This window comes from Haemorhous mexicanus, chromosome Z (assembly GCF_027477595.1).
Source record: "Haemorhous mexicanus isolate bHaeMex1 chromosome Z, bHaeMex1.pri, whole genome shotgun sequence".
In the NCBI taxonomy this organism is placed as follows: domain Eukaryota; kingdom Metazoa; phylum Chordata; class Aves; order Passeriformes; family Fringillidae; genus Haemorhous; species Haemorhous mexicanus.
The window spans coordinates 45,944,772-45,970,423 of NC_082381.1; the positions used below are offsets into that span (position 1 = coordinate 45,944,772).

The 25,652-nt window shown below is 36.5% G+C and overlaps 1 protein-coding gene across 2 annotated transcripts in view; it reads left to right on the forward strand.

Moving 5' to 3' along the window:
* Positions 1 to 22,670, forward strand: part of SLC27A6 (solute carrier family 27 member 6) — a 41,424-nt gene extending 18,754 nt beyond the window's left edge. Inside the window, exons 5-10 of one of the 2 annotated variants that reach the window (XM_059873570.1) lie at positions 4,112 to 4,303; positions 10,828 to 10,918; positions 12,695 to 12,893; positions 13,465 to 13,562; positions 15,618 to 15,748; positions 21,189 to 22,670. In XM_059873570.1, the coding sequence (XP_059729553.1) occupies positions 4,112 to 4,303; positions 10,828 to 10,918; positions 12,695 to 12,893; positions 13,465 to 13,562; positions 15,618 to 15,748; positions 21,189 to 21,365 (888 nt within the window). In that variant the 3' untranslated portion in view covers positions 21,366 to 22,670. Of the gene's footprint in view, positions 1 to 4,108; positions 4,304 to 10,827; positions 10,919 to 12,694; positions 12,894 to 13,464; positions 13,563 to 15,617; positions 15,749 to 21,188 lie in introns of both variants that reach the window. The other variant, XM_059873569.1, reaches the window with a different exon arrangement.
* The last annotated feature ends 2,982 nt before the right edge of the window (positions 22,671 to 25,652 follow it).

Here is a 25,652-nt window from a genome sequence, read left to right on the forward strand (position 1 = left end):
TACAACATTCTGTTGGTCTAAAATCTCTTGTCCTATCTGTGGACAGCTAATAGTAAATTCAGAAACACAAGTTATAACCGAATTATTAGAGGACATGCAGTTTGAACTTATTTGTGGTAGTTGACCAGGGTAAGGCACTGAGTCCTTTGTAAATGAGATTTTGTGAGGAAATACAGCTTTTAGCGTGGGAGGTGTTAATTTGGTACAGTGTTTTTGCAGTGGGCTAGGAATACGCATGCACACGATTGCTGCATACCAATGTTGCAGGGCAGCTGGCTGACATGCCACAGCTTGATCAGGTGTCAGGAATGGCAGGGGGATAACAGAGCTTTTCTGCTGAAAAAGAGATGTGTTAGGCGACTCCTTGGAATTCCTTCTACTCCTTTAACTTTATTTATTGTACCAAAGGTAAGCTAGTTGATGAAATGCCATCTGAAAATGGCAGAAGTTCAAAGCCTATTTGCTCTAGTCAGTTTAATGCATGAATTTCTGCATATGTATTTTATTTCTTTTTTCTTTAGGACATTCTAAGTGTTCATCACTCAGCCATGTTTTTGTAATTAGGTTGAATTATCATCTCTTTTCCTTCCCTTCTCTTACTTGCAGCATTTGATTTACTCCATAACTATTCAGCTACCATGCCCATGGATACCAATATGGCTGTCCTAAGAGCTGGACTTCGGCAGTGATCTGGACAATAATATATATGATGATGTTTGATATTAAAAACAGATGACAGATGTTAGAATGGCTAACTCTGTTTTATTTACTGTGGGTCACTTTACACTGAAAGTTAGTTACACATAAAGGTAACATGAACTAATTTCATGTATTATAAAATGATAAAGAAGTTATAAAAAAATGTTTAAAAAAGATAAAAATAGATAAAATATTTCTATATTAATTTACTCACATGTAAAACTAATGTAAGTAAAACTCACTGCTTGAAGTGTCCCTAATTTTAATAATTTTCTTCATAGTTATTAAACCTGCTGGGAGATGAAATTACATATAATTTTCATTCTTACAGTTGAAAGGCTGCTAAATTCATGACAGTTTTCATGTCTTCACCAGAAAGGCCTGCAGTGCTCTTCAGGGAATCTTGTATTGACAGACAGGTACAGCTATGGTGGGGCTGACTAAACCACAAATACGGCACTTGCAGCAATGCAGTCTAACAGTGGATCTACCTTAGTTGTGAAGAAGCAAATTACTCCTCTACCTTTCAAGAAATCTGCTTTCTGTGATCAGTTCTTGATAACACCAAACACCTTCTTTGTATTTTTGCAAAAAAGCCTGAGTGCTGTAACAGCGTCCCTTCCTAAAGTGGAATTGTTTTACATTGTATTGTGGATGATGATAGGTGTTAAAATTGCAAGCAAAGTGGGATGATGTAGTCTTCTCAGGACTACTCAGTATCTTTTGCACTGGAGAAACAACTTTCTGCTGTGTTAATATAAACCAGTCAAAGTAGTGATAGGAACTGAAATTACTGCACTTTTAAATAATACGGTATTTGTTCTTTGGGAAAAAAATCCCAAGCACTATAATCCATGTAGGTGGCTGTCTTATAGTTCATCCTAGAAGATGAACTAGACTAGGAAAAAACCTATCTTTTCAGCAAACAGCTACCAATGCTTTTATTTTTCTTAAAGTAAAAATAGTAGAAGCAAAGTTTTTTTTATTAGCTTGGTCTCTAGAGGTTTTTGAATGTTCCTAGCCTGATGAAAGACTCAATTACTCTGTGTATATAGATGCATATGTTTGTCTTTTCTGTTCATTGTGGAACAAAGAATTTCCTTGAAAGTATCTCTTGAACTCTTTTTTGTATCTTAGCAGAGGCAGTAGATTTGAATAATTCAGTGGCATCAGCAAGAGATAACTGCAGTTTGGCTATGGACACATTTCAGTTTCACATTTCATTTCAGTTTAGCATTGAAATTGCAAGGAAAATAATCCACTTTGAATTTTATGTTGAGCTGACAGGAATATTCTAAAAATGGTGAACAATTTTGTGGAGGAAGAAAAAAAACATTTAAAGCTTTCCTGATTAAATTCAAAGTAACACTGAAACATTTTACTGTAAAAAAAAAGAGAATATTATTGTTGTTCTTTGACAATATAATGAATTTTAATATATATTATAACAGATGTTATTATTTCAAGTATGTCAAAACCTATATTGTTGCGTTGTGATATTGTGTCTGAAGTTGAAAAAAAAAAAAAAAACCACTGTAAAAATGACATCTGTGGGCAATTTTTGGATACTTTGTTCCGGGCTACATGCATGTCAGATTTTAGTGTTGTGTAATGCAGCACTTGTTCATAATGATTTAGCATGAATTCAATGAAGTATGTGCTTATGTGTTTAGAAATTTCTTTCACATCTAAAGATAGAAGGAAAAAAGCAGGAATTGGGTTATTGTAGAAACAGAATGGGTAGAGACCAGGGGAGGCTGGTGAGTGATGCAGTTTTGCGGTAAAATTGCGGGGTAATGCCTCAGATTGTAATCTGCCGACACCTACCTGCATCTAGTGAAATGGGTACTTTCCTTGCTGAATCTTTTCAGCAAGAGAGCTAACTTTGCAGAAAGAAGACTCTAAAGATGAATGAATACATTTTTATCCTTCTGTGAGTTACTGGTTTTGAAGAAGTAAGAAAACATAGTGGTCTTTGTGATTTAGAGGAACTTAAAATTCCACAGTGTTTGCAATTTTTTGTTACAGTAGGAAGAATTCACATCCTCATGAAAAATCTAACTTGTCCAAGACACAAGCCTTGGAGGAGCGCTGCTGTCTCTGTACTCAGTTGATGCTTTACTGGTTTTGATATCCAAATTGTTCAAAAGATTTCTGTTTCACTCAGCTGACCAGATCTCTTCACAAAAATAATTTGCTGTGATTTTATGTGAGACTAAAGGTGTTCAGATGGATTTTTACTATAAAGCCATAACTAATTCATACTGGTTTGGTGGGGGGTGGGAAGGGGCATAATAGAAAAGTAGAAAATAGAAACTCTCTGCTTTCTATAGTAAATGTATGTGAATGTATACATATGGGAATGTATGAAAAGAATGTGAACATGTGCAGATGTGAGGATTGTGTATAGAGAGATGTTTGCATACATATATAGGAGTGTAGGTAGAGGGAGGTGTATAGACAGTTGCAGTGGCAGTGCTATGCAGTTCTGAAAGTACGTGGTAACAAACTGTACCTATGTTTATTTGAGCTCTCTCACTTCTAGAGCATTCTGTATTGCAACTTGAAATGATTGAAAAGGGAGTCATATTTTAAACCAAGTGAAATTTAAAGAAAATAAACCCAAACAAAGGGTTAATAAGGCCCGATGCCTTATATTCCTACAAGATTTTGCATCTGTTCCAAACTTGAGTAAACTTGTTTTCAGTAGTACAGAACTTTGTGTTCTAAAGGTGGTCCATGCAATCTCAATGTTTGGAAATGTATAAATATAATTAGAACATCTTACTGAATTGGATACATACTATTGTATTCGTTATGGTAAAGATGGGACCTGAAAGACTCAAGATCACTAAGAAATAATGTATTCCAGTAACATTGAACAAAATCTTATAAGTCTTAATATTGAAAAAAGTAAGGAAGATGACTCATACGCAATTTGTGGGAAGAAACATATTTTACAAGTGTGTGAAATCTGATTGTTTCCTCATAATCAGTCTGAAGACTGAAGAAAGTAACTATTCATCTCTTTTGACTTTAATCCCATGGCAGAAATAATTCCTGTCTTTCTCTGTTTTTCCCAATCTTTTAATTCCTCTGGGGAGAAATAGAGTAAGACAATACAACTTTTAAAATATGGACGTGTTTATATAAATCATTGTAGTAATTTTTTCAGGAAATACTTTGTTTGTTCAACAAGATAATAGGTTTTAGATTGCAGTTTACTGCTTTGCAGCTGTCCACCAGCTATGCCAGCTTTCTTTAACTTCCTCAGTGTTTTTCCTTTTTTTTTTTTTTTTTTTTTACAGGATGTATTCCAAAGAAGGTTAGTTTTTCCTGCAATGTATGCACCAATCAAATGCAGTTATCAGTATACTACATTTTCATTTTTTTTCCCTTTTTTTAACAGAAGGAAGGAGAAAAAAATCACAAAGTCCGACTAGCAGTTGGAAATGGAGTAAGAAATGATGTATGGAGGGAATTTTTGGACAGATTTGGTGCTGTTAAGATCTGTGAGTTCTATGGTGCTACTGAAGGAAACATTTGTTTCATGAACCACACGGGAAAAATTGGATCCGTTGGGCGCACCAATTTCTTCTATAAGGTGACTATTTATTTACATTCTACTTAGTAGGAGTGCTGAAAAATTGTTTTTCCTAGTTGTAGTACAGTCGTAAGTCCAAGGCAAATTTTCTAACTCAGTTATTGCAAATTAGTTGACCCTCTGTAAAATCTTGGCACCCAACCCAGTTGTACACTCAGCAGAAACACTGAGATTTTTTTATGGAGTTCACAAGAGTTAAAAAGGCCTTGGCTCTCTTCTGAAAGTTTTGAGTAATCTGACAGTTGCCAAGTATAGTTTCAGGTCTCTACTACATTAGAGGACAAAAGAAAAAAGTTGGATTTATTTTAATACCTAGGAACTCCTCATCACTGAAATAAGACTACAGATTTCCTGTTCTGATTTACTGTTCTGCAAATTATAGTTAGAGATGTGTTTATATAGTATGTTAATATTGCATACTGCTATGTAAATATTTGGCATAAATGGGAATTAATAATAATTAATATATTGTAATAATTAGATACTTTAGCATATAGACAGATACAGAGTTAACAGATATTTTATACCTAGGTGAAAATAAGCATAATGAATTCAAACTACATCTAGCCTGTATCAGTATTCAGAAATGTTAAAGATAACACAATACAAATATAATCACTGTTGAGGTATTGTGACAGAGGATACTTGGCAAGATTATTAATTTTAAAATGCTATACCCCTTTATCTACAGTTGACTGTATGTGTTTGCTGTGTTCTAGGCTACTGAAACTAGAAAAAAAACTTGTTCTGTATTTCAACAGCTTTGAAAATGGCAGTCATATATTTTGGGGAGGAGGATTTATATGTTGATATGTTATTTATATCACACATTATGACTTTCCCCTGTCCTTCTGAGTAAATGAAGAAATTATTTCTGCTTGAAATTCACAGATGGATTTTTTCTTTTTTATCCTGTAAGGACAGTCTTTTAAAAACAATTTGAAAATCCCAAGCAAAGTAACATGTGTCCCAGGCTTTAGCTTTTAATAGGAAAGATGTCTAGCCTTTTTGCAAGGAGACTGCATATTTATCATTATGCTGCTGTTTATGCCAGTTTTTACTCTTCTTGAAATAAATAGTACCTCATGCATTGCCTAGAATTTTAAATTCATAGTGTATATCTATATACAAGTCCTGTTGACTTAAATGACATTTGTGCTCCTTAGGAGAACTGACAGCAAAATGTCCCGACAAAACTTTTTAGAGTAATGTAAAACCATTGTTTGGAAATGCAACAGAGGTATCTTCTGATGCCATGTAAATAGGTTTCTAGGCAGCATATGTTTCAGGGTCCTCAACTTCAATACTCCATCACCACAATACAGTCACTACACAGACTGCTTTACACACTGGGGCCAGAGGAATTCTTCAGTTCTTGGACAGGAACTTGGACAAGAGTTAGTGTGTTGGACAACACCACAAGAGCTAGTGTGTTGCTCAGAAACCACAGAGAGCTCAGGAATTTAAGCAGATGATTTCACTGATTCTCTGTCCTACATGTCTGATGCTCTATCCAGTGACCATCCAGTGCTGCTGGATATCTCCAGAAGGGTCCAGAACTGCTGCAGGAAATCAGAGATCTGGACTTTAGGGAGTAGTAAGTGAACCAGAAGCCTTACAGCTGATGTTCATTTTTGTTTCAGACTTTTCTAAGCCTGATGCCTTATATTCTTACAAGATTTTGCATCTGTTCCAAACTTGAGTAAACTTGTTTTCAGTATTACAGAACTTTTGGCAGATTTTTGTCATAAGTCATTAACCTTTTGGAAACACCTTGTGAAGTCTACAGCAGATAAAGGTTAAACTTGAAACTACCTGCATAGTTATTTGATCATCTGTATTTTTAATCAAGTAGTGTGGGGATTTTGCATGCAACACTAAATACATATTTTATTGCCATAGATAAGTTCATTTTTACTTATTTCAGGCACTTGTTCTGGGAGGTTTTTAATACATTTTGCAGCTTGCAGCTTACTAAACAATGCCTTGTGAAGTGTAGCTGTTGTTTGCTTTACTTCAGTCTAAATGACATCCACTAGACAACTAGTGATTTGTAAAGGAGAGCAGCATAATTTCTGATTTGTTGACTTGTGAAAGACCTGAGATTGGAAAGAAAATCTGTCTCCTGCTGTAAAAGCAGACAATGGCGCAGGCAAGGCTCAGCCACCTAATCCGTAACATTTGTTGTTTCTTCAAATACATGCTGCAATATCTTTTGGAACATTCTCTTGACACGCAGGACAACATGAGATAACCTTTAACATGCTTTCTAGGGATTTCCTGAACACCTGTTTCTAGAATAGAAAGAAACAGAACTGAGAAAGTGGGAAGAAGATGTTTGTGTGTTCATATATGTGATCTACTAAAGGAGAAGGAAGAAACTTGCTGTCTTCCTACAGCATAATTGCACAGCTTGCAACAAAGTAAATGCAGTACAAAGCCCTGTAAATGCAGGTATTGGGAGTATAGAAGGAGTAATAGCAGAAAACTTCACAGTATAACATTTTTACTGGGGGGGAGGGTGGGTGGAAAGAAAAAAAAATAGGAGTGCATTCTGTTGTAGGTAGCGACAATGGCACAGTTTGTAAAGGTGAAATACAGATAAAAAGTACAGCTCTAAGAGGCAACCTGAGCTCTGAGTGAGCAAAGTAACTTTTCTACCAGTAACTGCTAAGGGCTGCGGATAAATGCTTGTGATAAATGTTAAGGTTCTACAGAACATATTTATTTTCATAGAAATATTGGAAGACATCAGGTAATAGAAAGAAACAGATGAAATGTTACAGCATTTAAATTAAATACAGAAGTCACTGTATTTAAGATGTTAACTAAAAGCAGTGCTCTTGTTTGCACTTCTTTCTTTTCACACTGTATTCTTTAAATTAGAGGGATTGGTTCATGTGCTTGAAAGCCTCCTCATAGAATAGGAATAAATCTTTCAATAAAGATGTTTTATATATATATAGTCAATGAACAGAAAAGTAGAAGCTTCTGAATAGCTTTTCAGCTGGTGAAACTTTTTTACAAAAAATACGTCTTGATTAACACAGTAATATAATAAATTACTGTTTAATCTTTACGTCTGACATACATATGTGTCTAGGTAATGTTAATAATCAATTATGTTATATATGACATACATTATGTGTGTATTTATATAGATGTGAAATGGGAAAAATCTTGATGACCCTCTTGAAGACCCCCAATTGTGTCTATCAATATATAAATCTCTTTCTTATACTAAAATAAATTCTGAGTGATGACAAACAACAAGGGAGCTTGGGATTAATGAGATCCAAGGAAGCTTATAAGAAGGGCTAAAAATAACCCAGGGCATGTTCACCTGAAAAGCATTATATTAAAAAAAAAAAAAAAAAAAAGGAAAAAAAGAAAAAACCCAAACTTTATCTGTAAATGTAATTTCTCATTATTTTAAGCAAAGATACTGAAAATATCACAGGAATCCAAATCTCTTACACAAAAGTGTATAGACAAAAATCAGCTTTGAGCTGTGAAACATTTAGATCTTTCACACAGCCATTCAGAATTAGTATTATGCACTTCTTCATGCAGTCATAGAACTTGTGGCAGAAGACAAATTATTTTGCTTAAAAATAAACAAAGTTAGTTTTAAGCAAATTTTAAAATCCTGAAAAACTGGGTTAAAAGGAAGAATACTGATGTGTAATCCAAGCAATGGAAGCTCCTAAGTTCATTGGCCAATGAAAATTAATGCTGTTTCTTCTCCTTTGACTAATTTTGAGCAAAAATAATCTAAAGTACTACAAGTGTTTTCTAAGGTACTCTATTCTTACATGTCATGATTCAGTTAATATCAAACATAGCTTAAAAGATTTGTTTCTTGGTTTTGTTTACTTTGACTCACAAAGTTGTGTGAAGTACCTATGCATCTGCTCTTTACAGCGTAAATAAGGTATTTCAAGTGTATTTTAAAAACTGTCTCTAAGATGTGATGACACTATGCTCCAATTCTTTTTTCTTACATTTCAGTTTTTAAAGATGCTTGAAACTAAATCTAATACATGTAATGCTTTGTTTTCGAAACTGATATTCTCCAAGAGAATTCAAAAATACTTCATCTTTAAAACCAGTAATAAAAAGCTTGTGATCTCTATTTTCTGGTAAAGGTTTTCTGAGCATTCTGTGCAAGTTGAAACATAAGGAATGTCAAAACTACTTTCAAAAAAATATTTAAATTCACATATTTCTAATCAATTAAAAAATGAAACAGGTGAGGGAAGCTGTTATTAGATGACCTCTAGGCAGCATAGAAGTAGACAATGTTGCACATTAATGCACTTTCAGTTTCAGCTCACTAAATGATGCTTTTTGTTTGCTACATTAATGTTGTGCTTCAGAGAGTAAGATGTAGATTAAAATGATGAATGTTGCATGCAGTGAAAATAATATGGTAATGCTTCAACAGCTCAGGTCCTTGTCCCATTAGAATTTAAATAATGAGGCGAACCAAATGTTAGTCTGTGCCCAGACTAAATACTTTGCTGTGGGGCTTTCATTTTCCAGTATTTAATATGAAAAGCAAGCTGCTTAGAATCACGGAATGATTTAGCTTGGAAAAGACTTTTGTGCAGGCACAGCTGTTTGCACTGACTGTGCATAGTTTCATTATGCATATTTAGTACAAGATGTGGTTCTTTCTTTTATTTATTAAGTATTTTCATGATTATTATTTCAGAAATAATTGGAATATACCTTGTTAATACTCTGAAGTTGTAGGGAAAAGAATATGTATACAACATAGTATAGTTATATATAATAATAGTGTCAACAGTTTTCAGATGATCTCAGATACTGAATTACAGTTTCTGAGTGTTTTTAAGAACTTAAAATAATTCTTCATCCTTTCAGAGCTCAAAAACTGTATCTTGACAAAATACTACTCTGTATGATGCATTATTTTAAGCCATTCTTAAAAAAACCAGTAACATTTAATTTTATACCTTTTCATTTTTATTATTTATATTACTCATTGCATTTGGTAATATTCAACCTATTAAAGTAATAAATATCAATGTAAAAAGAAAGAAAGTGAAGAAGAGTAGCATATAAATATAGACAGGCAGAAAAAAAGCTCCACTCCCACTCTGTTCCTCAAGAATAATCAATTATTTTCTAATTGAGGCAAACTTTCTGGCCTTCAAATTCTTGACTTTGTTACATGATTTAATCTGAGGTTAATAAAAATAATTACCCTTCACTTAATTAAAATAAGCGTCCCGTTCATGAATCATTACTTTATTTTGCAGGCTATGACCTTTTTCCTTTGATCAACTGTTAAAAATATCTTTTTGTTTCAGACTTAGGGTAGAAGAAAAACACAGTGCTGAACATTGAAAGGACTCAATGAACCAGTTTTGTCCATATGAGACTGAAATTGTGGGATTCATGTTGCTCTTTATTCAGGTTTCTTTGAGAAAAAAATAATTATTTACAACAGCATTTCAAATTAGGATAAGGATGCAACACTTAGTCCAAGTTAGTGGCAGAAAAGGAAAGAGGTTTATGTTTTAACATCCTACCCTTTACTTCAGTCACTTCCATATAACCCTCCTTAAGTTATATTGCATTTCTTTATTGTGAAGAGTGCAGGTCTATATTAATGTTTTATAAAATTGCTCCCCTATTGCCAAGAATCCTCAGGAGAAGGTAATTACCTTGGTTTCACTAGTTGTTAAAGATTGCTGATATATTTACTTTTGGGAAGGCAACACGGAATCCAAAGTAGGGCAAAATGTCTCTTTAGAATAATAAAGAGACAATTTGGACCACTGCAAACACAGTTGTCCAAATAGTATCTGGAACTGTCTCTTAAAGGTCCAGTTTGGATTCATATCACAGCAGAAAAATAAAGCAAAATCATAGTCACATGCTGTATATTCAAGAAAAAAAAAAGAAGAAGTGAAAAAAAAAAGTGCTGCAGTTGCTAGTTTTGATAGGAGTATCTTGTCCTTCAGTTTGCTTGGAGCCATGGCAGGATGTACCCTTCTGCTGGTGCTCACTTCCTGTCACCATACAGCAGCCTGAGAAGGCAAGAGGGAGGAGCTGAGGCTAGTTAAGCAACAGTAAAACCCAACAGGGAGCAGATTTTCCTTTGTGAGGCCTCTCCCTTGCTAGCTGTTTCCAGTGCCAGAAGACCCCAAGAACACATCATGTCAGCTACCACCATTAAATGTCACTTAAATAGTAGGGATAATGTTCCATTATGCTAACTCACATTGTTCTTTCACTGATGATGTAGATCCCGTAACTTGTTAAGAAACTTAACAAATGGACAGTTCTGTGTCTTCATTTACAAAACTGTTTTGATGCTGCTTGCCTTCAGGAAATGGCATAAATTTACATACAGAGTATTTTCAGTTTTAAATGAAACTGCACTCTCCTTTCAGATGAGCAAGACTGGAGTACAGGTTTCCTTATGTGTATTTGCTGCCACCAGATGTCACTGTGTAGATGAGTAACTGACGACTTCTTCCCTTTTTTAGCTTTTTTTCCCATTTGATTTAATCAAGTATGATTTCCAAAAAGATGAACCAATTAGAAATAAGCATGGTTGGTGTGAAAAAGTTAAGAAAGGTAAGTTTTTGTTTTAATAGGATATTACAGCCTATTGATTTTAATAAAAATACTTCAGAGAGTTGTTTTGAGGAGCCTTGCTATTTTATTACTGCAGTTTACCAAATTAACTAATACTCTTTGCTCTGAAAAAAAAACAATATGATTTTTGATCTCAGATGAAACAGCATTAAACATACTAGTGCTGATATCAGAAGGGCTCAGGAGATCCTTGGATGTACTCACAGAAGAGTAGTGTTCAAAAGTGATGCTATGGCATTATCTTTGAATTTATACATAGTGACATCTGTGTTTTTGAAAGGAGGTTAACATAAGGAAATGCTTGCCTAAGAGATCTACAGGAAGGACTGGTGGATTAGAGCAAATGCTTTTTGATGAGAGATTAAGTGTTTCCAACTAGGTGATGTGATTTAGCTTAATAATTAAAAAAAACCCAAAAACCAAAAAACAACAGAAAACCAAAACTGCTTGATTATAGCTGTCCTAAAAATATTTACCAAAAATCATGATTACCATTACCACATACTGGAACATACACTGAACTGTAGGCAGGTAACAGCTGAAAACAGAGGAAGAAAATCTCATATTAAAGGTCAGGCAGACAACTTTAATAGGGAGCTAACACAGATTTTTCAAAGGAGTTATGAGATTCTCTAACAGCTGGAAATCAAGCATAGGCACTTTGAAGATGATATGTCACCAAAATCTGAAATTTTATAGGCATTTATCTGTATGGATGCCAGACTGACCTGTGAAGAGAACACATGCTCTAATTAGACACTCGGTCTAATTTTTTTCTAATTATACCACTCAGTCTAATGAAAAGTATTATCTATGTCTATAATCTTTGTCTTACCCATGTCTTATTTCTTCAGAGCATTATGGCCGCAGTGACACTACCAGTGAACTAAATACTTCTACTTTAAACACTACTAGTTTATAGGAAAAGCTTTTTTTAAAGGAGGCATTTTTAAATAAAAATTGTGCCTACTTTTGGAACCAGTTTGATATATTTTCATATTTATAATTCTTGTCTCTGTTACAAAGTAATGGAACTCGTAAGCTATTTTGTTTAGAACCTGCTCCCAAAAAGGTTATTTCATACAATTATTCCATACTCTGCAAAGTAACACCCTGGTACTCTACAAGGATAAGAGGATAATCCTTTCCCCTGCTCTCCCTACTTTATTGAGGAAAAAAAATTATGTTTGTTTTTTACACCAAAAAGTAAACTGATGATGCTATATCACTTTAATGAATATTCTTAAGAAGTCACAGAATCACAGAATGTTCTGAGTTGGAAGGGACGCACAAGGATCAAGTCAAACTCTTAAAGTGAATGGTCCCCACAGGAATTGAAACCCACAAGCCTGGCATTATTAACACCAGGCTCCAACCAACTGAGGTAATTTCAGTGTTCTCAAAACTTCTGAAAAGAGATTAAAGAGGAACATAGTGCCTGGGCTGAGCACCTGCTTCTGATTAACACTAGTTTTTCATTAGGAAGCTGATAAAGTTGACACTCATCATGGAAACTCAGTAACATGTGTGGAGTCAATTCAATATTAACTTGAATGGTGCACTTTCAGAGGATTATGAACTACTAGTGAGTTTACAATAGATAGATGACCCTTCTGGGAGAAAACTGGTGAGCCACCAGGAAGAAATACAAGTGACTGTGAATTTGTGTGGACAATACTGTAAGTAATATTAATATCAGCTGCAGAAATATCCAATGATATTTTGGATTTATATTCCTTCAACTTCTCTGTATAGGTGAAGCTGGTCTTCTGATCTCCAAAGTCAATGCGAAGAACCCCTTCTTTGGTTATGCTGGCAATAAAAGACACACAGAAAAGAAATTACTCTGTGAGGTATTTAAGAAGGGAGATCTTTATTTTAATACTGGAGATCTAATGGTTCAAGACCATGACAATTTTCTGTATTTTTGGGACAGGATTGGAGATACCTTCAGGTACAGTTATTATATTTCATATTTCTTAATTAAAGATACATAGAATGGAATAATGTGGTTGGAGTCGTTTTCAACTGGAACTGTTCAATTTATTGAACAGTTTATAATGATTCTGAAGTGGATGATGAAGGCTTAATTTTGTCACAAGTGTTCTGAGAGTAATATTCCTGAGGAATTGAATGATTCATTTTCAGAACAGTTTGTAGGAATTCCAGCTCTTTGATCATGCTTTTCAATAAGCATATAACTAGTGATGGGTTTGCTATGAGCAAGGAAGTTGGATACTGATGTGGAGAAAAATGTATCAAATAGCAGAGATTGGTCACTTCTGATACATTTATATACATGTAAAAAACTTGGAAACAATTGTATGGATCTTCAGTGGCCCTTACAGTGTTATAATGCCCAGTAGGGTAGTGAGTTGCAACATTGTCTTCTGGGGATCAAATTCTAATATGACAAGTGTGAAAAGATGCGAGGTAGTGTCAGTCTGAAATGAATGGAGTTTCTACTAAAGATTTTTTAAAAGGACAGATGTCATGGGATTAAATTATTTTTTCACACATTTTAGATGGAAAGGGGAGAACGTTGCTACTACAGAAGTTTCTGATGTCATTGCAATGTTGGACTTCATACAAGAAGCAAATGTGTATGGTGTGTCTGTGCCAGGTAAAAGTTTGAGTTATACATTTTGCTTCTCCCAGGTTCATTGTTAACACTTTTAACTCTTTCTATTTAATGTTTTAAACCTATGAATCATATTTGATTGAGTAATCTCTTTATTATGCAGCTAAAATGTAGATGCAGGTTATGAAAATACCACCCGATTGTGAATGAGCCAGAGAATTATGCATTTTTTATCTGTATGCAATGAGCAGTATTTTTGAAAATCTACCATGCATACATTTGTGATAGCTACATAACCTAAATTAGAATATAAAGATTTAGTAAATTCACATCTGCATAAAATCCAGACACATGTGCCAAAATAAAATAAAAACAAGATAATTCTAAAGTAACTCTAAAGGAAAATACATGGAGACATTTTGTTGTGCTATTTCACTTTGCCTCATAAAGTAACTGCAAACAGTTAAGTTATAAAACCAAGAAAAAAATGAAAAAGAATATAAAGAGAAAAATAAATTTATAAGGAAGAAAATACACTAATTTATTTTAATAGGGTTTTTTGTTATTTTTCATAAGATAGGATGGGCTTGATTGTCATTCATGCTAAGTCTTTTTTTAAAATACATGTTTGGGCTCACTGGGATAAAAGTAAGTTTCTATACAGGAGACTGTTTGGTGCTCTACTTTGCACCAAACTAAAAGAGTGACTAAAACAGTGCTGATAACTTAACAGTACTTGGCTACCACTGACCACAGCTTGCACAGTAGAAGGCTTTCTCCATGCATGAGAATGCTGGGGACAGCAAGAACTTGGGAGCAGAGGTAGATGGTACAGTGATCTGAAACTGACCAAAGCAATATTCTGTATCCTATGATAGCCATGCTTAGTTGTTAAAGCTGGAGGAAAAGAAGAGGGTGAGAGGTTTGTGGGTGTGGTCCTTGTCTCCCTAAAAAAATGCTGCATGCTCCAAATCTGCTTGGAGCCCTGCTCTGCAGGAAATAGCTGGACATCTGTCTGATGATGTGGAATACTGAATGATGTCCTGGTTTTGCTTTGCTTGTACATGTATCTTTTTGTTTCCCTACAAAACTGCAGTTACCTTAGCACTTGAGCCTTGCTTTCCTTCACTTCCCATGCCATGGCAGAAGGGATTGAGCACAAAGCTGTCTGGATGTTTGGTTGCTGGCAAGGATAAACCCACCACAAAATGATAAAGGAGTTTAAAACGAGAGGAAGTGTCACTTTCTCTCATGTGAAGCATGAACACTCACTTGAACAGTATTTTAAAGCCATAGAACATGAAACATCATAGGAGACTGTCTGAAAATCAGATTCAAAAGTGTGAGAGATGCTAATTTCCTGTACAACACTTACCTGTTTATCTACTCAGTTTATCCAACTGTCTTGATGATTGCACTTAAGGATAAAAAAAAATCAAATTCCTTACAGATTTTATAGCATTAACAAAAAATTAAAACCAACAGAAACAACTATAAGGTTGGCAGAACATCTCTGCTGTTACTACTAGCCTGAAATGTTTAGTTACTTACTAGGTTTAAGTGTTTAGTTAATTTTGATAGCTGAAATTCATTGCTTTTACCTTTTACCCATTTTGTTCTTTACCAAAGACCCACAGTGTTCTCCTTTTCCAGACTAAAGAGTAAGAACTTTTAATTGCTCTTTCTGTTAATTCAGATCCACAGTTTTGAGAAAAGATACTGGGAAGAGAAAGAGACTAAAACAGAAATGAAGACATAATTGGCTACTCCAGGAAAGACACTCTTCACTCTCGTTTTTGAGAGAGGAATGTTGTTGATGTTTATCCACATCTATCGATTCTATCAAGAACAGGACTCCATTTAGTCTTACCCGCCACACTCATTTATGGCATTATTGCTTAATTGATCACTTGAGTGATCTCCAAATACATGTAATACTGCATAAAATATGAATGAGATCTTGCAGCTTTACTGAAACTCAGAATATGATATATGACTGTTGGTTTGTTAATGCACTATGGTATTTTTTTTGTATGGTTTATCATTACAATGTCAATTTATTCATACAAAACTGTCATCTCACTTCCTTTTGTGCAGATCATGAAGGAAAAGCAGGAATGGCTTCTCTTATTCTAAAGCACAATGCATCATTAGACTTGGAGCAAATGTATAAGCAAGTAGTGACCTATCTACCGAGTTATGCTTGTCCCCTTTTCTTAAGAGTCCAGGTAAGCTGCATTATTGCACTGTGTATACAAACATCTACATAATTAAAACACAGAAATAGCTAAGTGAATAACAAAAAGTGCTTGTTCATGTATCACTAGATTGGTTTTAGACCGGGTCCTGTCTGCTGTCTTCATTAATGGAATCCTGGAAAAGCGATTACACAAAATGTCAATGAATTTGCGGATTATGGTTAAATGAGAGAAACTGTACAAATGAGCAAGGACAGAGATCTTTCAAAAGGATTTTGGGAGATTAGAAGTATAATCATGGTGAAAGAAAAAGATTCTGATTTAAAAACATAAACAATTGCATCTGGAGAAAAGAATCTAAAATCCATTTTATTCGGTGAAAATGAGAGAGAACTAGAGATAAAACTGGAGACATTGGGCTGTGCACAATAAAAGGAATGATATATTCTGTGTAACAATGACAAATATTAAAGCATTTGAAAAGATACTAGGTAAATTGAAAGGTGAATAAAAAATATAAGTTATTGTTGCCACCACAATAATCACCAAAGTCATCCTTTTTGTGCACCATTTTGCTCTACTAACAGTCCAGTTTGGGGAAAAACAGTCCCTCCCACAGAGTGTAAAAATGTAAATATAATAGATTGGACTACATAGAGCTAGGAAAAAATATGAGAGTTTCAAAAGCACAGAATATTGATAATCATGATACATGAAGTCTGATGAGCACTTTCATTTCTCTGAAGTGTTTTGCAAACATCATGATAAAGACAAACAGAAAAATGTTTCTGAAGGTGTTTATGGAGGAGTCCCCTATGTTTGAGGAGCAGATGAAAAAAATAGTCATTGCTTGAAGACAAGTTATGGAAGTTGGTATCTTAGACCACCCAGAGATTGGTTCAGAATAAAGAGGGGAAACAAAAAATCTGTGAAAGACCTTGGAAGTGAAATATGTATGTATGTATGTATCTATCTCATAAGTCCAGGAATATATCTTGCAGCAGCTTTCTGATGTGAGAAAGCAAGATTAGACTTGAGAATGTTGCAGTAGTCAGTTTATGAATTATGAGAACCTTGTCTAGATTCACTCCTGTACAGTTGTACAAAAAAAACCCTTCACACTGAATGGAAGGAATCTGAATCTTGGGTATTGCATTGATATCAAGTATCTGGAATTTGAATTTAACTTACGATTAAATGCCTCCATTATAGATGCATTGCTGTTGGTACAGCTGTCATAACCAAGAAAGAAAGAAGGTAGAGGGTGGAACTTGAAGGGAAAAAAATTAAAAACATATTAAGCTATAGAATAGGTATGAGGCCCTGGATCTAGAGAGCCAGCCAGATGATTTAGAAGAAAATTGTCTGCCCAGTGAGCCTCCCAATTATGACTCATCTATAAGACGGATCACTTGTAACATCAAGAAGAAAAGAAGGGTAATCATAGTGGGTGATTCCCTTCTGAGGGGAACAGAGGGCCCCATATGTTGACCGGACCCATCCCACAGGGAGGTCTGCTGCCTCTCTGAGGCCTGGGTACAAAATATCACTGAGAGACTTCCTGGGCTGATTCAGCCCTCTGATTATTACCCACTGCTGATACTCTAGGCTGGCAGTGATGAGATTGAAAAGAGGAGCATCAAGGTGATTAAAAGGGACTTTAGGGCACTAGGTCAAGTGGTCAGTAGGACAGGGGCACAGGTATAGTGTTCTGCTCTGTCCCTTTGGTGGCAGAGAAAAATGATGAAGGAAATAGGAGAACTCACATCATTAACAAGTGGCTCAAGGGTTGGTGTCATCGGCAAAATTTCGGATTCTATGATCATGGGGCAACTTTTACGGCACCTGCTCTACTGGAACCAGATGGAATACATCTCTCTGTTAATGGCAGAAGGTTTTTAGCTCATGAACTGGCAGACCTTGCTGAGAGGGCTTTAAACTAGGTCTGAAGGGGGAAGGGGATGTATCTGGGCTGTCTGAAAGCAGGCCCAAGGGTGGGAAGCCTGAGTTAGGAGAGAAATCAGCAGCCCAGCTGAGGTGCATTTATACCAATGCATGCAGCATGGGTAACAAACAGGAAGAGCTGGAGGTCATGGTGCAACAGCAAAGCTGTGATGTAACTGCCATCACAGAAACGTGGTGGGATGACTCACATAGTTGGAGCACTGCACAGGATGGCTAGAAGCTCTTCAGGAGAGACAGGAAAGGGAGAAGAGGTGGAGGGGTGGCCCTTTATATTAAGGAGGCTTTTAACGCCATAGGTGTTGAAACTTATGAAGATGGAGTTGAATGCCTATGGATAAGAATAAGGAAAGCCAACAAGGCTGACATCCTTCTGGGAGTCTGTTACTATCCACCCAACCAAGAAGAGGTAGACAACTTATTCCATAAGCAGCTAGATACTCTTTCAGGATCATCAGACTTTCTCATAGGTGACTTCAACCTATCATACATCTGCCCAGAACTTAATACAGCAGAAAAGAGAAAGTCCAGGAAATTTTTAGAGTGTATGGAGGACAACTTTTTGTCACAGCTGGTGGGTGGGCCCACCAGGAGAGGGACTATGTTGTACCTGCTTTTTTCAAATCGAGATGGGTTTGTGAGAGATGTGGTGGTTGGAGGCCAGTTGGGGCAGAGTGATCATGAAATTATAGAGTTCTTGATATTTGGTGAAATGAGGAAGAACACCAATAAGACACTGGACTTCTGGAGGGCAGACTTTGGCCTACTTAGGAGACTTATTCAAAGAGTTCCTTGGGAAGCAGCCCTTAAAAACAAAGGAGTTCAGGAAAGGTGGGCGTGCTTCAAAACAGAGATCACAGGAACAGACTGAACCTGTGTGCCGAAAGATGAGTTGACGAGGTAAACATCTAGCTTGGATGGGCAAGGAGATTTTGAAGGAACTTATGATGTATCATCTTTGGAAGGAAGGTCAGGTCTCACAGGAAGTATTTAAGGGGGCTTTTAGAGCATGTAGGAAAAAATTAGGGAGGTCAAAGTTCAGTTTCAACTTAAAATGACAACTTCTGTAAAATATAATAAAAAATGTTTTTACAAATATATTAATGGCAAAAGGAAGGGTAAGACCAACCTTTGTTCTTTACTGGATGTGGGAGGGAACTTAGTAGCTGCAGATGTCCTCATCTGCAGCTAGCAGAAGGCAGAGGTGCCTAATGCCTCCTTTGCCTCAGTCTTTAATGGGAAGATGGCTTGTCCTCAGGACAGCTGTCCTTCTGGGTTGGTAGATGATGTCAGGGAGCAGAAATGGTCACCCCATTATCCAAGAGGAGGCAGTCAGAGAATTTCTGAGATGCTCAGATGTTCATAAATCTATGGCCCCAAATGGGTCATCCTAGGGTGATGAGGGAGCTGGCAGATGAGCTTGCGAAGCCGCTCTCCATCATTTACCAGTCCTGGCTTACTGGGGAGGTTCCAGAGGACTGGAAGCTGGCCAGTGTGACACCCATCCACAAAAAGGATGGGAAGGAGGATCCTGGTAATTATAGACCAGTCAGCCTGACCGCAGCACCTGGCAAGATAATGGAGCAATTTATACTGAGTGTCATCATGCAGTATTACAGGATGGCCAGGGTATCAGACCCAGCCAGCATGGCTTTAGGAGGGGTAGGTCATGTTTGACTGACCTGATCTCCTTTTACGACCACGCGACCTGCCTGGTGGATGCAGGAATGGCTATGGATGTTGTCTATTTGGACTTCAGCAAGGCCTTTGACACTGTCTCCCACAGCACACTCCTGGAACAGCTGGCAGCCCACAGCTTGGACAGGAGCACTCTTTGCTGGGTTCAGAACTAGCTGGATGGCTGGCCCAGAGAGGGGTGGTGAATGGGGCTGCATCCAGCTGGTAGCTGCTCACCAATGGTGTTCCTCAGGGGTCTGTGCTGGGGCCAGTTCTGTTCAATATTTTTACTGATGACATGGATGAGGATGTTGAGTCTTTCATGGTGAATTTGCAGACGACACTAAGCTGTCGTGGAGGGTAGGATGGCTCTGCAGAGAGACCTGGAATGGTTGGATGGATGGGCAGAGTCCAAGAGCTGAGTCCTGCATTTTGGCCACAATAACCCCCTGCAGCGTTATAGGCTGGGGACAGTGTGGCTGGACAGCACCCAGGCAGAAAGGGACCTGGGGGTGCTGGTCCACAGCCAGCTGAACAGGAGCCAGCAGTGTGCCCTGGTGGCCAAGAAGGCCAATGCCATCCTGGCCTGTGTCAGGAATAGAGTGGCCGGCAGGAGCAGGGAGGTCACACCTTGAGTGCTGTGTCCAATTCTGGGCCCCTCAGTTTGGGAAGGACATTGAGATGCTTGAGCGTGTCCAGAGGAGGGCAACAAGGCTGGTGAGGGGCTTGGAACACAAACCCTCTGAGGAATGGCTGAGAAAGCTGGTGTTATTTCATCTGGAGAAAATGAGACTCAGGGGTGACCTTACAACTTCTCTACAACTTCCTGAAAGGTGGCTGTAGTCAGGTGGGGGTTGGTCTCTTTCTCCAGACAGCAACTGAAAGAACAAGAGGACACACTCTCAAGCTGGGCCAGGGAGGTGGTGGAGTCACCATCCCTGGATGTGTTTAAAAAAAGACTGGATGTGGCAATTGGTGCCATGATTTTGTTGAGGTGTCAGGGAACAGGTTGGACTCAATGATCTTGAAGGTCTCTTCCAACCTTTTGTGATTCTGTAAAGCTTGATCTGACATATAATCATACTTTAGGAGATATCAGAACATTTCCTAGACCAACCAGAGCAGGTAGGTAAAATCTGTAGGTAAGCCTGAAGTAGATAAAAGGGCTCCTTGACTTTTTTTTTTAACGTAATACTCAATTTTTTTTCTTCAGAGATTGTTTGCATATATTAAGAAATATAGACAGAAGAGAAGACGACGAAGAGAGGTCATAAAGTTGGGCTGTGTAGAGGTAGTTAGAATAGAGAAGACAGTCTTATTACAGCTGCCTCACACCACTTTTCCAAGGGATACCGTAGCACTCGAGCAGTCTGAAAACAAAATGTACAGTCAAGATCCGTGTTCCTTTGGACCTGAATATGAATATGGCTGATTTAGTACGTGATACTTTCAACCCCTTTTGTGAGGTGACAACAGTTATAGATACAGTAAATTTCCTGAGTTTTATCAAGGAGTTCTTGGTAATAACAGGTTTTACTCTCAGAAGCTTCCTTTTATGATGTGCCCAGTGAAGAAGATCGATTGTCTTGGGCATGCTGGGGCTACATACAACACATGTGACAATAAAGATAACACTGCACAGGGATAGAAAAGGGCTCTAGGCTTTGTCAGCCACGTGTCTGGTGTGGGTCTGCAGCAGCACACAAGCTCATTTTTCAGCACAATGAGAATAAACTGACTTACATCAAGTAAGACTTTGAAAAACAAATGTGAATGTGAGAAAAAGGAAAGTAGCTTGTTTTTGAATAATGTATCTTTCTCTCTACTGCAGGAAAAAATGGAAATGACAGGAACATTCAAACAACAAAAATTTCAACTTGTGGATGAAGGTTTTAATCCGTCTACAATTACTGATCCCCTTTATTTTTTAGACAATTCTAAGAAAGCGTATGTCTTGTTAACCAAAGAATTACATGAGATGATCTTATCTGGGAAAATGAAGCTTTAATTAATTGACCGTGTAATATGCTACTAAGGGACAGTCTGTACAAGCTATTGTATGAGAAAACAATGCAATTAATTACCAGTATTTTTACATAGTTATCCAGATCAATGTTTTTTATACTTGATATTTACATTCAGATATGTCTTTACTTACTTGATTATTATTTTTTACTAATCACTTTTTACCTCTTGAGACAAATTTCTAAGCAAATAACCTGTAAAACATAACTGAAATATATTATATATTAACTTTGGAATATAAATGCTGAATCTGATACTTTTTCTAAGTACTAAACATAAATGATACATGGTATGACACATGGTAGAAAAAGAATCAACATATATTGTGTCTCATGTTGTGTCTAAAGGGAGAATATATGCCACTAACTATTGTAAATCAAGGAGGACTCTGACAAAGGGGAGAGAGAATGATGCATTTGACTTCATCATCAGAAGGCTAATGAATTACTCTATTATACTACACTATGTACATTTCATCTAAACTAAATTTGCTAAGCACTCACTCTTGCTCACAACTGCACAGAACTGCACTCATCTCCGATTCTCTCGTGACTGTCCTGTGACAGTCCCACACACACACTTCTTGGCCCTGATAAGCCAAGGGAACAAAACATCCTTACTTTGGGAGGATGCATATTGCATTCTACTTTAGCACAACACAGGCACAGCAAGCGAGATAAGAATTGTATTTTCTTTCTTCTCTGCTTGTCTCACAGCTTCTCTCTGTTCAGAAGGCATGTGAATACCACAACTAACATATTTTTTTATTCTGTAGTTTACATACTTCTGAATATGTATTGTAAGAAGTAAAAGCTTGACACTGGTTGGAGGAAAAACTATTTTCTGCAGAGGACTTTTCTGATGGAATATAAGATAAAACTGAAGCAGAAGAAAGTCCTCCAAACAAACCCAAATACTAACATCACTGCTGAATTTATTTTTCTGTCATAAACTCTGCTCTGCCATTTGTTAAACTGGCTGTTCAGAGTGTGAAATTCTGAAGACAAAGCAAACTTTCGTGGTATGTGTAGCAGCACATCAACAAAAGGCAGAGAAAATCTGCAAGCTTAATGGGGAAAATCATTTATATAGCATAGAAAGAATTATTGCAGCACTTTATGTCATTCATATTGAGTACCAAATAGCTTCCATACTCTTAGTAATGACTGCTAGAGTTCATTATTTTATGAGTATAGAATATAGCTGAATTTTTAAAACACTAGATTTTATGTTCTAATAATTGCTTTTTCTAAGTTTTAAAATAAAGTATAAGATTATTTAAACCAAATACCTTTCTGTCTCCGTTTGATTGAAGTCTGATAATACAAAGTCTGTTTTCCAGCCTGTTTTGATACTTTGTTACTTTACTTCTTCTAATGCAGCATGATACCCACTTTGATCAGCCAGAAGCAGTATCAGAGAATACTTGAAAGGGTGACTCTCTCTCCAACGCTGGGCATCATAAGTCTCTTTTCCATCATAACAGTGGTATGAAACTAGGTTCTTATGAAAGAGTAGGATGTAACACACTTTAAAAATAATCTTCTTGTGTTTTTTTACCTTTTCCATCTAACAAGACATTAGAACTGGTGTCAATTTTTGAACTTTGTTTATTACTTTAACTGATTTTCTTTAAAACCCAAATCAAGGATGCAGTGAAAAATATATAAGGATCATAACTTAGTTACATTTTTGAACACAATATTTCTTATGAGGCTGCCAGTATAAATAGAGAAGTTTACAGTTTTGTAATTTACAAACCAGTGAGAACTAACAAATACTTACACCAACCTCATGTCTTACGGTAGATGTTAATGTAAAGAGTATACTGGGGAATGAAGAGAACTTCCATCAAGATGGAAGGGGGTCACTGTGATCCAGCATTCCCTAAGCACTCCCATTTTTTCTGTTTCTTTAAGCAGTGCCCAAATGGCTGTCTGTAGCTGAAAGCTGGGGCAGGGGATGTTTGCCACTTACAGAGACAGATGGCAGTCCCATTACCTAGTCAAGAACTGCAAGTTTAATAATGAGTTATTTTATTACAAAGTTAAACCAAATTTTGCATGTTAGGCTGAAAATTTGAGCAAAGGAGTGGTTGTTGAAATCAAAACTACTTTAACTGTTACACTGAATTACTCCTGAATATACTTCAGGACCTCTTTTATTACAACAGTAAAAATTACATCCTTTCCATGGAAAATAATTATTTTCTAATTTTTTTTAATATGTCACCCTGACATCCACAGTATCATGTTTAATCTTGGAGAAGAATAATAAAGAATTTAGTAAGATCAACTGCTTACCTTTGGTAACATATTTAGCACTTCTTAAATTTATTTAGCTTTATAATATATGATCCTATCAATAACTAGTGAAAAGATTCAACCACTTAAATGCAACAAATGCAAGAAATGAGAGGGTAAAAAAGAAACGAAGAAAGAAGAAAACACTTTTCTATTAAAAAAAAATTAAAAGGAGAAACAAAACCCAAAGGTTTGTTCATGAGTGTCAGCATTTGGTGGCTTCTTTTGTAGTGTATCTAAGATGAAGCAGATTTTCTCTGTGAACAGTGGCTGGGTCAGAGAAAGCACCAGAGGAAGAACAATGTCTTTATGCCACCCTTCGTGCTCTGTCCACTACAGGATCAGCAAACTGGTGTTTCCAAACTCTTGGGTACATTTTTAGCAGCAGTGGGACTCTTCTAACACAGCTGCCTTGGGAGCCTGAAGTGTTTGTTTCCCAGCTGTGAGTGCTCCCATGTTTTCCATAGTGTAACTAAGATAGCTTGGGCAATCTGCCTGTTTTCAAAGATGAGTAAAATAGTACTGTTCCATGCACTACCCCAAGAAATAGCAAGTCTGTGACATAAAGAAAATAATACATAGGCTCTGTTTTTCCTAAGGGGAAAAAAGTCTATTATTCTCAATCCAGTAGTTTTCCTTCTTTTAGCTACTAAGTTGGGTGCGAGCAGATGCACTGAAGCATGTTCCAGCAAAATGTCACATTCCTCATGAATACCTAAGTTCTCCAACTAGCATGCAGTTAGGCTGAATAATGATGGTGCTCATGTCAGACACCACAAAGGGTCTTTTTTTCAGAATGAGAAAATATTGCGACTCACCTGTTAATTTCCTACCTTTACAAAAATCAACATTTAGACTGAGGTATGAGTGCAAAAGGTTGCTGCAAAATGATGTCTCAGTATTTGTCTGAGAAAATTAATTTCATGTAGTAGGTGGTAAAGGAGCAGATGAGGGGTGGCTGGGGTATAGATGGAGAGTTGCACTGCTAACCTCATCTATTAAAAATAGAAGGGAGAAAAAGATAAAAATAAATGAAGATAATTATTTTTTAGATTTAATGTATATATTTTTCCCTCTGCATTAAAGAAAATCAATGATGCAAGAAATGTTTATTAATTAAAAAAAAAAGAAAAAAAAGAGGTCAGAGTTACCACTTAGAAAAGGTTAAATTCTGGAAGAGTAAACACGTATCCACTCTCTTGTCTTGGTGAATCTGGTACAGTTAGTACAGTTAGAGTCTGATTTAATTTAGATAAATCTTTCTCAGGATCCCCAGAAAACAGTAAAAAACCACAAGCAGATCATGCCTGAATTTTATTCTCCTCACCCAAGGCAGACAAATAGAGCTTTTAAAGAGAATTCATATACCTATAAGAGCCACCATAAAGAATGTATATTGTATATTTGACATACAAATTTCCTGCAGGTGACACAGAAAACACCTTCTACTGCTGATACTTTTTTTAAAGGAAAGAGGTAAATGCAGGAGGAGCACTCTCTCCTGCATTTTTAAAATCTAAAAATACTGGATGGCTAAGGGAGAAAAGACAAAAAAGTCACTCCTCTTACCAAAATATAAAGTTAATTTTCAGTAGCCTGTCCTGAGCTAAAAAAACAAGTAGTAATTTGATGTGCATTATCACATCAGAAATAATGACCCATACCAGTATGTATGAAACTTAGTCACGACTCTTTTCAAGCAATTAACGTCTGTTTAATATTTGTTATTGCAAAAATCAGATGCAAAGATTCAGCAGACAGCTGAAGAAAAATTACATGTGAATAGCAGCAATTTTAGAAATAATTTTAGTGTGACATGTATTATTAGCAGTACTGTCAATAGCTGACAGCATAATTGCCGAAGCCGGCCGGAACTCTGTCTAGCTGTGAATGCTGTGGTAGCCACGACAGGAGTGGGGAACAGCTGGGGACTGGGGTTTGCTCACAGCAGAACCTCAAGAGCTGCA